The following is a 13,876-nucleotide window of genomic DNA, read 5'->3' as shown; positions in this document are numbered from 1 at the left end:
ATCCCTTTCCTGACAGTCACCCAGCTACCTGCCTCATGACTTTTAGGGGTGACTATCTCCCTGAAACTCCTGTCTATTTCTGCCTCTGCCTCACGAATGATCCAAAGTTCATCCAGCTCCAGCTCCAGTTCCCTAACTTGGTTTGTCAGGAGCTGCAGCTGGATGCACCTTTTACAGGTGCAGTCGTCAGGGACAAGTGTGCTGCCACTGACTTCCCACATACTGCATACGGAGCACACGACTGCCCTAAATGCTGCCTTCATTACCTACTCCTAAGTTAATTAAATTAATTAAAGGAATTTACCCGGCCCTACCTCACTGGGAGCAAGCTCGTCCTCAGCCTTTGCTTGCTGAAGCCTCTCGAGCCAAAGCCTCCAAGCTCCACTCCTACCCTGAGCCACTCACACACTAGCTGCTCCTCACTGGCCACTCCTCTTCAGTTACCCCTCCTTATGTCAAGTACTCACTCCCTGTAATCAACCAATCAACAGTCTGTTTTCACTACTCTGTCCCTACCTGTTAGAGACACGCTGCTCCAACGTCTCCCAGGCCGATCCTGTAAGAGAAAAGCCCACGGAAAACACACAGCTTTTTAAATACTCAGTCCCTACCTGTTAGAGACATGCTGCTCCAATGTCTCCTGGGCCGATCCTTTATTCACTGCACATGTTACTTCAAAAAAATGGTTAAATGTGACTTCCCCTTCGCAAAATCATGCTAATTTAGTCTAATTAATTTGATAGTTTTCTCAGTCCCTGCTATAACAATGGAATAATAGCTTCAAATATATTCCTTCTGACAGATGTCAAGCTAAACTGGCTTGTAGTGTCCTGCTTTTTGTTTCCTTTCTATTTTAATTAAAGGAGCTGCATTTGCTATTTTCTAATCTAATAGAATCTACCTGAATCTAGGGAACAACAGAAAATTAAAACCAATTAAAACTAGCCACTTATTTTGGAACCATGGGATAAAGTTCATAATGACCCAGCAACTTGTTAGCCCAAAACTCAAACAATTTGCTCACTACCACTTTCTTGATAATTGTAATTTTCCTTAGTTCCTCCCTCCTTTCCAATTCCCACTTCGGAATTATTTCTGACATGTTAGATGTCCTTTATAGTGAAATCTCATGCAAAATACCCAGTTAATTCTGTACCTCTCAATACCTGTCTGATAATGTTTTTGGGAAGGGAGTTCTGGAAATCAAGAAAAACTGCAGATGTTGGAAATCCAAAATAAAACAGAAATGTTAGAAACACTCAGAATATCAGGCAGCATTGTGGAAAGAAAAACAGGAGTTAATAATTCATGCCCAAGATCCCTCAAAAGAATTAGGAAAAAAAGAATAATATTAGGGAGTTCTGGGATTTGCACCAAGCAAAAATGTACGAGCAGTGATGTACTTCTATCTCAGGATGATCTGTGACATGGAGGGGAAACTGCAGATGGTGGTAATTTCATGAATCAACTAGTTTGTCCTTCCTGGTGGTACAGGCTGTGGGGTCAAGAGGTGCTGCAAGAATAGCCTTGTCAAGTAACTGCAGTGCACTTTATAGATTATACTACAGCACTGGTGCATTGATAGCAAAGGGAATGAGTCTTCAATGTGATAGATTGGGTGTCAGTCATGTGGCTGCGTTGTGGCCACACTTCTTGAGCATTGTTGAAGCAGCATTTACCCCAGCTAATAGGAAGTATTCCATCATACTCCTGACTTGTGTCAAGCAAATACTGGAAAGGCTTTGAGAGATGCAAAGTACCTAGCCTCTGGCCTGTCTTGTACCTACACTAATAATGAAATGGGTCCATGACGTTTCTGGTCAATAATGACCTCCCCAAGCCCTATACAACTTCCAAGATGCAGATGGTGCAAGACTCGGTGATGGTAAAGTTACTGAATCTCAGGGATAGGTGGTTAGACTCACTTCTTGGAGGTGGTCATCGCCTGGCATTTGCACGGCATGAATGCTACTTGCTGCTTGTCACACCATGTCTGAATTTTGTCTAGGTTGAGTTTGAGTTTCTAACAAGTTGTAAATCAAACTGAACAACCTATAATCATCAGCAAGCATCCCTTCTTCTAACCTTGTGATGGTAGGAAGATCAAAGATGAAGCGGCTGAAAGTGTTTAGGTCTAGGACACTTTCTCAAGGAACTCCTGCAACAATGTTTTAGGGGAGATGATTTACCTCCTAAGATTACAATCATATTTTTGTGAAGTATAATATCAACCCAAGGAACCAAAATGTTTTTTTAAACATTTTGTTAACTCTACCAGTGACGTGAAATGACTTATGTACCAGGACCGAGAACTCTCCTTTCATGTATGTTTTTCAAAATCAGGCCATTTGTATTATATTTCTAAACCCACGTTAGTCCTCTCAAAGGGAATCATTTACACTTTACCTCACTGAGCTCCTTTTGTAATGCTTTAGCCCATTTAATTACCCAGTTTATGTTATCCAGAAGTCAATCATGATTTTGATCACTATCAACTAATGCTAAATTAAATATCATCTTTAAACTTTAGAATTCTGCTCACTACACACAAGTGTAGGTAACTTAAAAACATTGAACCCAAAAATGACCTTGGGGAACATTGCTGCGAATCAACTGACCCGACAATAAAAACATCTATTCATCACCACACTGTGTGTCCTCACTAAGCAAGTCAGAATACATTCCTCTACCTTCACCATAAATCTACGGACTTCCAACTTCTTAATGAGCTTCTTGCAAGGAATTATGTCAAATGCTTTTCAATGTACATACATACAAATCCAGTGTTATACCTTGATAAATCTTCTCTGTTAAGCTCACTAAAATTTTATAAGTCAAAAGGATAGTACAGAAGAACTGGAATTTCACTTAAGCCTGCAATTAAGATATGGTGGCTTTACAAGTTATTACTGTAGGCCTTTAGCACAAAAAAGAGAGGGGGAGGAGAAGGCCAACACGCCTGAGGAGGAAGGAGGAGGAAAGGAAGCAGGAAAAAGAAGCAGAGAATGCCCCAAGCTGGGAGAGGAGAGGTAGTGGGGCTGGCAACAGCAGGGACTATCCTCCTACAATACTCCAGGATCACTTCCCCTAAGTTAACAATTTAGCGGAGCAATGCTTGAGAAGACTCCGCTTCTCCCAAGAAGTTATCATAAAGATTTGCCACTTGCTACAGCCAGGTAGGCCACTCACTTAGCAGGGTCAGAACTGTTTTGCAGAGAACACATTGTCCATTGACTCCCACACAATCATGAATCTCATTTTCTCCAGAGGTCTTCCAATTTTGTGGTAGTCCAGTTCCACACAGGCTGTTCTACCTTATGCCCAAGATCCACAAGCAGGACTGTCAGGGCAGAGCCATTGTTTCAGCCTACTTTTGCCCACTGAACTTTTCTCTTCCTACCTCAGCTCCATCCTTTCTTCCTTGGACCACTCCCTTCCCACTTAGATCTGTGATGTTTTGGATGCCCTCCACCCCTTCAACAGTTTCTAACTTCTAACCAATGGAATCCTTCTACATCTCTATCTCTTATCAGGAAGGTCTGAGGGCCCTCCACTTCTTGCTTGAACAGAGACCCAACAAGTTCCAATACACTCATCCACTTGGCTGAACTCATCACCACATTGAGCAACTTCTCCTTCAACTCCGTTCACTTTGTTCAGATAAAAGGTCTAGATATGGATTCTTCCCTTCTCTTTTTGGATCTATCTCCATCTCAGTGGATGGGCTCACCACAAAGACCCATTACAAGCCCACAGACTACCACAGCCATCTTGACTCTTCTTCCCACCCTGCCTCATGCAAGTATTCCATTCCATTCACCCATTTCCTTCATCACATTTGTTCCAATGATGAGACTTTCTGCACAGGTGCTTTTGAAAATACTTCCTTCTTTTCAAAGGAATTTATAAAATTTATAAGTTTTACATACCCTATACTGGTGAGATGATAACGAATCCATATTTTGCTGTCCTATTTCTACTTCCTGTTGAGAATAATGGTGTTAAATTTGTTATCTTCCAGTCTGCTGTTCCAGAATTGGTGATATTTTATTAGATCATCACCAATATATCTGCAGCTGTGTCCTTCAGAAGGCCAGCATGCAAATTATTTGACAACCATTAATTCCCTAAGTTTCTCCAATAATTTCTCTTTAATAGTATTAATGGCAAGTTCGAAAGTGAAGTGGTTTTTTTCATTTAGTAAATTGTCTTTGCTACATCGTACTTCTCACACTGAGGAAGACAATAGGAAGGCACAGAACAAATGAGGGTGGTTACTTGATAGTTTATTCCTTCAACAGGCAAAATAAAACCTAGGGCTTCAAAGATATTAGTTCACTCCTTTAATCATCTGCAAAACTTCTTCCTGATTCCCAATTGTAACTAAGAATATCCATTTCTACTTATTAATCATTCAATATCATCCAAATACATTGTTTGGTCCAAGCAGTAGCAGAAGCTTCCTGGATAATCTCTATGACTTATTACTGACAGAATGTTCATCCAGTCCTTTTCTTTAAAGTGCACTTATGTGTTTTGTAAGAATTTGATCCTCATTATCCACTACTAGATTGGAAAATTGTTTATTCTATCTCTAGCATTACTTAAAGTTGGTTAATTTTTTTAACCACATGCCTTATTTCTCTATGAATAACAGTACAAGTTAACCAAACACATATTCCAGGACAATTGTTTAGAAATTCATTCCTTGTTGGTAGTATGAAATATGTGTTTGAAATTTATTTGGAGGTGGATTGAAACAACAATGAATTTCTGGGCAATAATTTTTATCATCATACAGAATGAACTATATTCTTCTTTGTTTCCTTGAATGCAAACAAATAAAGAGGACTTTATTGATGTAAGAAGAATTTGTTTTGCCTTGTAATTAAATTTCTCCAAGTGTAATATACTATTGGATTAGCTTTAACACTGACACGACACTCAAATTGACAATCTGTTATTGATTTACCATGTGCAGATTTAAGATAATTGCTCCCTAAATGGTGATTTTAATTTTAATGATGCATTGGAAATATAATGATATATATCCATATCATTGTATATGTGTGTATAATATATTTTATGTAGGGATATATATAAAATAAATATAATGATACAATCTCAGAACATGATCACCTTACAGATTTGTCACCCGATAATTCCCATTAGTTTTATACCTCCCACCCAGTGTGGTTCATAGCCTGGAACTCCTGATATGGAGGGCAGTGACGATTGACTTGTTATATGGGGTTTGTTTGTTTGTTACTTTTTGTATAGATACTTGGTGGCAAAGCTAAATTCAATGAGTATTAGTCAGCCACTATGTATTGACTAATGGAATGTTTTATGTTGCTAGAATTCATTAAGTTGAGGTAGTGACTTCAGGGCATTTAAACATTAAGTGCTAGATTTTACAACCCAGCCTTTCTACAATTAGTGGATCTCTTACAATGGCATCAGGGGTTAAAAAATGTGCACACGAATCACAGGAAAAATTAAGGTGCACTTGCTGAGTTTGTTCTCAGGGATGTATGGAGTGGGTCATGTAGACTTTGTGACTAATGCTGAAAAGGCCTAGTGACAGAACTGTTGCAGTGTGATGGTCCATGCTTTAACATTGGAATAAGTATCAAGACCAAAGAGAAATAACATTAACTTGCTATTAACTCAGGTTTGTCATTGGTAAGAAAAAATTACAAGTCACTTAGTATCAGGTTACCAACAGGTCTAAGAGCGATCAAGCACTAGCTATCATTGTGAGCAGTTTTGGGCCCCCTATCTAGGGAAGGATGTGCTAGTGTTGGAGAGGTCCAGAGGAGGTTTTTGAGAATGATCTTGGGGTGAAAGGGTTAATGTATTAGGAGCATTTGGTGGCTGTACTCATTGGAGTTTAGAAGAATGAGAGGGGATCTCATTGAAACCTACTTAATATTGAAAGGCCTGGATAGAGTGGATATGAAGAGGATGTTTCCAGTTGTGGGAGCATCTCGGACCAGAGGGCACAGCCTCAGAATAAAAAGAGTCCCTTTAGAACTGAGATGAGGAGGAATTTCTTTAGCCAGGGGGTGGTGAATCTGTGGAATTCATTGCCCCAGGCGGCTATGGAGGCCAAGTCATTGTGTATACTTAAAGTGGAGGTTGATAGGTTCTTGATTAGTAAGGGCGTCAAAGGTTACGGGGAGAAGGCAGGAGAATGGTGTTGAGGAGGTAAAATAAATCAGCCATGATTGAATGGCGGAGCAGACTTGATGGGCTGAATGGCCTAATTCTGCTCCTATGTCTTATGGTCTTATAGTCTCTCAAGTTCTACTTTCCAGTGTGGAATTCAAATGAATTTCAAACTTCCTTTTGCAATGTCCATTATCTTACATATTATCCACATTTACATGATCTGCCAAATTTTTGATATTTTCAATAGTTTTATTTTAAATATAAATTTTTAAATGACATCAAGCTAGCAATTGAATATTTTAAGAGCATAGATTTGTAATTTAATAATTTACAAAGTATTTATATTATTGTTTGCTTAATATTGATTGTAATTTCATTTAATGCAGGTATTAAAGGATTCTTCAACTTTTTTTAATGTATAATTTGCTCTTTGGTTAAAAATGTTTCATAAACCACTTCCACCTTGACAGTTCATTACATAGATAGAGGTTTGACATTTAAGCACATACAGTTGCAGAATACTAATTGTGATCATTAACTGGATACATGAAAAGTTTTAACCACTCCGCTTCAGACGCCCACACAATCAATCGGGTGCATCGAAGAATGGGGATAGCTTAGTGCTATGATATCTTGAGAAAGAAAAACTGCAGCATCGACTTCACAGTAAATGTTGAAAATTATTGCTATCAGTTAACTAATCTACACATCGAAAGACAGGAAACTTGTCGGTGGAAAAAACCTTCACACTTCACAAGGAGAAATGAGGTTCCTATTGGCCAAATCTTTGTAGCATTACTTGGCGATCTAAAATGGGTACGTGTGGGCTGGGTGGTGGCAGTGGTGGGGGGGGCAGGTCTTGGGGGGGGGAGGCAGCAGGGAATTGAAGATTGTTTCTAGGTTTTAACTATCATTAAAGGCTGATAAATCACTTTAATAGTTGCTATTGAAAACAATTATTTGAAATTTTGTGGCTGAAAAATGAGTACAGGCAAATGCAAGCTAGTTAACCATATTTTTTCATTCAAGGATTCAGATAAGTTTTTAAGGTGGTCATTTGAGATTGCTTAGATCAAAACTAACTAACCCCCAAAGAGTTCAGTTAACTTCTAAGGGAAATATCTACATTTTGAGATACTTTCAATTTGATAATACATATCACAAGGTGTTTAAAATATCCAAAAGCAAAATACTTCAGATGATCAAAAGGTTAAATGGAAATAGCAAATGTTAGGAAACACAGTGGAGAGAAGATCCCCAAAGGTGATGAGGCCAGTGACAGTGTGGGAAATGATGACTTAAGGCTTGGTCATAGAATCCCTTGGGAGAAAGGGGAGTTGGTGACCAGCCTCTAAGACGTACAAGGTCTGGTTGTAAACTAACACAAATGCAGCTGTTATCAGTAGGTTTGATGATAATATTAGGATTGGATCTTAGCTAATAGAATTCTGGAAATTCAAAGGGAGGTAGGTTAGAGAGCATGACTGGAGCAGAAAAAGATGATATGATCGATGATCTGCTGGCAGTTTCCAGTGAAAAGATGTAGACAGGATAAAAGGCCAGAGTCTGGGAATGAAAATTTTGGACATGAAATATGTGAACATGAAAGAGCCTACTCTGTGGGTTTGTAAAAGCTCTTGATCAAAGAAGGGGACGTGTAGGTAAAGGAACCAAAGATCAGTGGGAGGAGGTTGAGATCTGCTTGGGTTCAATTATTTTGGGTCAGGGAAGGAAAGGTCAGAGGTCCTGCACTATCAAGCCTTTTGTAATGTAATCGTTCCTTTCTTTCGCTTTATCCGTTCCTTTTAACCTCCTCCCCCATCCCCGCTACCATAGCCACAGCCCCAAATTTTCCCCGTCTGTGTTTACCTAAAACCTGTTACAACTCTACTTTTAATTCTGTATGGTTAAAATATCATCGATATTTTGTTTCTGTCTTCAGATGCTACCTGATGTGCCACTCTCAACACCTTCATTGTGTCTAAGATTTCCACCCACTCTGTACATGAATATAAAGCCATGTGACAGAATGTACTACTACTGTGGTTAGAACTTTAGACATTGCAATAGATCTTATTGAAAACAATTGTTCGCAATGAAAATAAATAACATTGTACACCAAATAACCTTGCAGTGCGGACATCTCAGTTTTTTTTCTACAGACCGCATGCTGGAAATACGTTCGTAGAGTAATACCGATGTTGCTGCCAAAGGATTAACAATAAACTAGAAAATACTGCCGCTTTGTGGATTGAGGGAGGCAGTGTCACTTTTGTTGTCTTAAATACAACTGTGAGTTAAATCTATGAAGGTACTATACATAATAGCTTTAAAAACAAAACTGCTGGTTTAAATTGATAATCTCAATATCAAAGAGCGATTTCCAATTTGAACATTAGCAATGTGATTATTTGTATTCAGTTTCGAAAGTTTTTTTTAAACACCCTATGTTTCTGTTCTGCGGTTTATAGTCAAGGAAGGGAAAGAAATGAAAAGACCTCAGCGCATTCTTGCTGGGACGATAGTTTTCCACAAACCATTTCACAGAATACGTTGTATATCCAAGGTTCACATGAAATGAGAAGACAAGAAACAGGACTAGTCTACTTTCTCATTCAAGGAATTAAAAATCATACACAATCCAAGCATACACTTTTCCCCTCAGTAACGCCATAAGGTAATTTTAGTAATCGAAAAAGCAAATAAAAACTCAATGTGCTGGACATCTGAAATAAAAACAGAATGCGGAAATCACTCAGCAGGTAAGGCAGCACCCGTGGAGAAAAAAATAGTTAACATCTCAATTCAATGACCCTTCATCAGAATCTTTTCAATCAGCGATGATAAAAGGCGTTCAGGCAGGAAGATGAACTATTTCTTTCACCGCAGCTACTGTCCGACCTGCCGAGTATTTCCAGTAGTTTCTGTTTTATTTTATTTCAGTGGCTGACAAAATGAACATATATTCTCTTCAGTTTTCCTGCGCAGGCAGAGTGAATAGAGATTGTGTAGCGGGGAGGGTGTCGGATGTAAACAAGGCGCAGGCCCGTCTGACACAAGAGGAGGAGCCAGAAGACGGGCCGTTGGATCATTCCGATTTGTGAAGCCGGGCCTCCGGCTCTGCGCCGCCCGCCTGCACGGACGACCCGGCAGAATGAAAGCGACAGGGTCAAACCGCCGGCAGCACCAGTCGACAGACATCCCTTACCTCGGCGCTCTACGGCTGCATCCCGACGGCGAGGGGAGGGCGACGCCTTAATCCGCCTTCTGCGTGTTACTGGCAGCCCTCTTCAGTGCTCAAACGTTCATTAATCCCTCCTGTACCAAAGCCATTTTCCTTCTCTCTTGTCACATTTAAAGCGACGGTCCGAGTCCGATTTGATGTGACATTTTAAAACAAATAATCATATTCACTACAAGTCGACCGCTTTCTTCCAGTGCGAGAATAAACACATCTATACTTCTAAATTAACTTATTTATTTTTGAAGTGACTGATGTCAAAGTAATAAATAAATCGCCTCCGTGTTTCCTTTCAATTATTCTCTCTCTCTCCTTACGAGCGGAACATGGTTTCTATGGCGACGGGACGCCCATCGGCAGCAGAACTCTCGCGAGAGAGCCCGTGAGAGCGGCGGCGGAGTCAATGGCAACGGTACGCGAGCAACCAGCCCAAACAAGACGATGGCGGTGGAGCAGGAGGACGGTGCCTACTATTTGCAGCGTATCCTTTCGGGCGCGGACTTTTTTTTGTTGTTGACTGCGGGGGGGAACGACGTAAAAAGCGCTTTCATTTACTTTGATGTTTTTTGTGAGAGAAATAAACGTGTCTCGGCTCCTGGGAGAGCGGGCTTCGGGTTCGGAACTGGGCTCAGCTCAGTGCTGAGCGGTTGCTGGTTCCGCCCCCCGCGGGCGGCTGGCGCTCGCGCGCTGGACCCACTAATGCGCGGGGAGCGTTTGGAACGCCGGTCCGTTTGGAACCGAGCGCGCGGTGTTCTAACAGTTGGCCGACGGCGGGCTGGGAAGCGGCGGGTTGTTGGCCGCTGCGGGCATCCAGCACCGCACTGCTGCTCACCAAGAATTGGTTTATTATTTTCACTTGTACTGAAGTATAGTTAAAAACTTGTCCTGCATACCGATCGTACAGATCAATTCATTACACAGTGTAGTTACATTGAGTCAGTACAGAGTGCATTGATGTAGTACAGGTAAAAACAATAACAGTACAGAGTAAAGTGTCACAGCTACAGAGAAAGTGCAGTGTAGTAAGGTGCAAGGTCACAACAAGGTAGATCGTGAGGTCATAGTCCATCTCATTGTATAAGGGAACCATTCAATAATCTTACCACAGTGGGGTAGAAGCTGTCCTTAAGTCTGGTGGTACATGCCCTCAGCCTCCTGTATCTTCTACCCCATGGAAGAGGAGAGAAGAGAGAATGTACTGGGTTGGTGGGTCTTTCATTATGCTGGCTGCTACACCAAGCTAGCGAGAGGAAAAGACGGAGTCCAAGGAGGGGAGGCTGGTGTCCGTGATGTGCTGGGCTGTGTCCACAACTCTGCAGTTTCTTGTGGTCCTGGCCAGAGCAGTTGCCATACCAAGCCGTGATACATCCAGATAGGATGCTTTGTATGGTGCATCGGTAAAAGTTGGTGAGAGTCAAAGGGGTCAAACCGAATTTCTTTAGCCTCCTGAGGAAGTAGAGGTGCTGGTGAGCTTTCTTGGCCATGGTATCTACATGATTTGACCAGGACAGGCTGTTGGTGATGTTCACTGCCAGGAACTTGAAGCTCTCAACCCTCTTGACCTCAGCGCCATTGATGTAGACAGGTGCATGTACACTGCCCCCTTTCCTGAAGTCAATGCCCAGCTCTTTTGTTGACATTTGAGGGAAAGGTTGTTGTCATGATACCATTCCATTAATCTCTCTATCTCCTTCCTGTACTCTGACTCATCGCTGTTTGAGGTACGGCCTACAACGGTGGTATCATCTGCAAACTTGTAGATGGAGTTAGAACAGAATCTGGCCATGCAGTCAAGAGTGTATAGGGAGTAGAGTAGAGGGCTGAGGACGCAGCCTTGTGGGGCAGCAGTGTTGAGAGGTATTGCTGCCTATCCTCACTGATTGCAGTCTGTTGGTTAGAAAGTCAAGGATCCAGTTACAGAGGGAGGTGTTGAGTCCTAGGTCTCGGAATTTGGTGACAAGCTTGCTTGGGATTATTGTATTGAAGGCAGAGCTGTAGTCAATAAACAATAGTCTAACGTAGGTGTCTTTACTGTGCAGATGCTCCAAAGCTGAGTGTAGGGCAAGGGAGATGGCATCTGCTGTAGACCTGTTTCAGTGATAGGCGAATTGCAGTAGGTCAAGATTGTCTGGGAGGCTGGAGTTGATGCGTGCCATGACCAACCTCTCAAGGCACTTCATGATGGTGGATGTCAGAGCCACTGGTCGGTAGTCATTGAGGCATGTTACCTTGCTTTTCTTCGGTACTGGGATGATAGTGGTCTTCTTAAAACAGGTGGCAACCTGAGATTGAAGCAGGGAGAGGTTAAATATGTCTGCAAATACTTCTGCCAGCTGATCAGCACAAGATCTGAGCACACGGCCAGGGACACCATCTGGGCTAGGTGCTTTCCTTGTGTTCACTCTCTGGAAGACTGATCTTACGTCCTCAACTGTGATCACAGGTTCAGCTGCATTGGAGGCTGTCAGGGTGGATGGTGACAATCCACTTCCCTTCTGTTCAAAATGTGCATAGAATGTATTAAGTTCATCAGGAAGGGATGTGCTGTTGTTAACTCTGCAGCCCATCTTCGTCTTGTAGCCTGTTATGGCATGTAAACCCAGCCATAACTGACGGCCAGTCAGGGACTCTATTTTGAGTCTGTATTGCCTCTTGGCATCCCTGATAGCTTTTTTGTACTTTGCTTTGTGATATTTATAAAACATAGAAACCCGACAGCACAATTCAGGCCCTTCGGCCCACAAAGCTGTGCCGAACATGTCCCTACCTTAGAAATTACTAGGCTTACCCATAGCCCTCTATTTTTCTCAGCTCCATGTACCTATCCATGGTTCTGGAAAACTAGAAATAAGTACATGGGAAAAGAGGAGCAAAAAAGAAGGCTAAACATCAACATGGACTGGTTGAACTGAATGATTCTGGTAACTGTTGTAATGCATATGCAATATATTTGTATTGGTTTATTATTGTCACTTGTACTGAGGTACAGTCAAAAACTTGTCTTGCATACTGGTCGTACAGATCAATTCATTACAAAGTGCAGTTACGTTGAGTTAGTACAGAGTGCATTGAGGTAGTACAGGTAAAAACAATAACTGTACAGAGTAAAGTGTCGCAGCTACAGAGAAAGTGCAGTGCAATAAGGTGCAAGGTCACAACAAGGTAGATCGTGAGGTCATAGTCCATCTCATTGTATAAGGGAACTGTTCAATAGTCTTGTCACAGTGGGGTAGAAGCTGTCCTTAAGTCTGGTGGTACGTGCCCTCAGGCTCCTGTATCTTCTACCCGATGGAAGAGGAGAGAAGAGAGAATGTCCCAGGTGGGTGGGGTCTTTGATTATGCTGTCTGCTTCACCAAGGCAGCGAGAGATAAAGACAGAGTCCAAGGAGGGGAGGCTGGTGTCCATGATGTGCTGAGCTGTGTCCACAACTCTCTGCAGTTTCTTGCGGTCCTGGGCAGAGCAGTTGCAGTTCCAAGCCATGATACATCCAGATAGGATGCTTTCTATGGTGCATTGGTAAAAGTTGGTAAGAGTCAAAGGGGACAACCGAATTTCTTTAGCCTCCTGAGGAATTAGAGGCGCTGGTGAGCTTTCTTGGCCGTGGCATCTACGTGATTTGACCAGACAGGCTGTTGGTGATGTTCAGTCCCAGGAACTTGAAGCTCTCAACTCTCTTGACCTCAGCACCATTGATGTAGACAGGTGCATGTACACTGCCCCCTTTCCTGAAGTCAATGGCCATCACTTTTGTTTTGCTGACATTGAGGGAAAGGTTGTTGTCATGAATTCCATTAAGCTCGCTATCTCCTTCCTCTACTCCGACTCATCGCTGTTTGAGGTACGGCCTGCAACGGTGGTATCATCTGCAAACTTGTAGATGGAGGTAGAGCAGAATCTGGCCACACAGTCGTGAGTGTATAGGAAGTAGAGTAGAGGGCTGAGGACGCAGCCCTGTGGGGCACCAGTGTTGAGAATAATCGTGCCGGAGGTATTGCTGCTTATCCTCACTGATTGCGGTCTGTTGGTTAGAAAGTCAAGGATCCAGTTACAGAGGGAGGTGTTGAGTCCTAGGTCTCGGAGTTTGGTGACAAGCTTGCTTATATGGCATCTCTGGAATAAGAAGGAAAACGATCATCACTTGATTGTTTTTCAGCCACTGACTAATCTTGCATGGAGTTGAATAGCAAGGTATATAATATCAGTCTTTGTTATGAAGTGTGATGAGAAGGTAAATTTAACACCAAAAATTGATATGATTTTAAAATTACCTGAATCTAATTCATTTTAAATATGCCCACTTCTGGTTTTAATGAAGGCATGCCATTGAAAGACAAGCAACCTGCTCTTTGGATGCAGGTTAGTCATATAAATCTGCTTGAAAGTCTGTGTGAATTTTAAGCCTTATACTGGCTGCCAGAGCTTTCAGGGCATTACCCAACCTGACTCTGGAGATACTAGAC

General features: G+C 41.9%; 2 protein-coding genes across 2 annotated transcripts in view; one reads left to right on the top strand and one right to left on the bottom strand.

Annotated features, from left to right (window-relative positions):
- The window catches only part of ikzf2 (IKAROS family zinc finger 2), a 158,154-nt gene extending 148,535 nt beyond the window's left edge, over nucleotides 1-9,619 (bottom strand). Inside the window, exon 1 of the mRNA XM_052025338.1 lies at nucleotides 9,383-9,619. The gene's annotated coding sequence lies outside the window, so the exon portion shown is untranslated. The remainder of the gene's footprint in view (nucleotides 1-9,382) is intronic.
- Nucleotides 9,620-9,811: 192 nt separating this feature from the next.
- Nucleotides 9,812-13,876, top strand: part of LOC127574538 (sperm-associated antigen 16 protein) — a 624,219-nt gene continuing 620,154 nt past the window's right edge. The window contains 1 exon segment of the mRNA XM_052023594.1: nucleotides 9,812-9,896. Within this exon segment, the coding sequence (XP_051879554.1) occupies nucleotides 9,857-9,896 (40 nt within the window). The 5' untranslated portion in view covers nucleotides 9,812-9,856.

Source organism: Pristis pectinata, chromosome 1 (genome assembly GCF_009764475.1).
Source record: "Pristis pectinata isolate sPriPec2 chromosome 1, sPriPec2.1.pri, whole genome shotgun sequence".
Lineage (NCBI taxonomy): Eukaryota > Metazoa > Chordata > Chondrichthyes > Rhinopristiformes > Pristidae > Pristis > Pristis pectinata.
The sequence above is the reverse complement of the archived record's forward strand: the minus strand, read 5'-3'. Positions and strand labels throughout refer to the sequence as shown.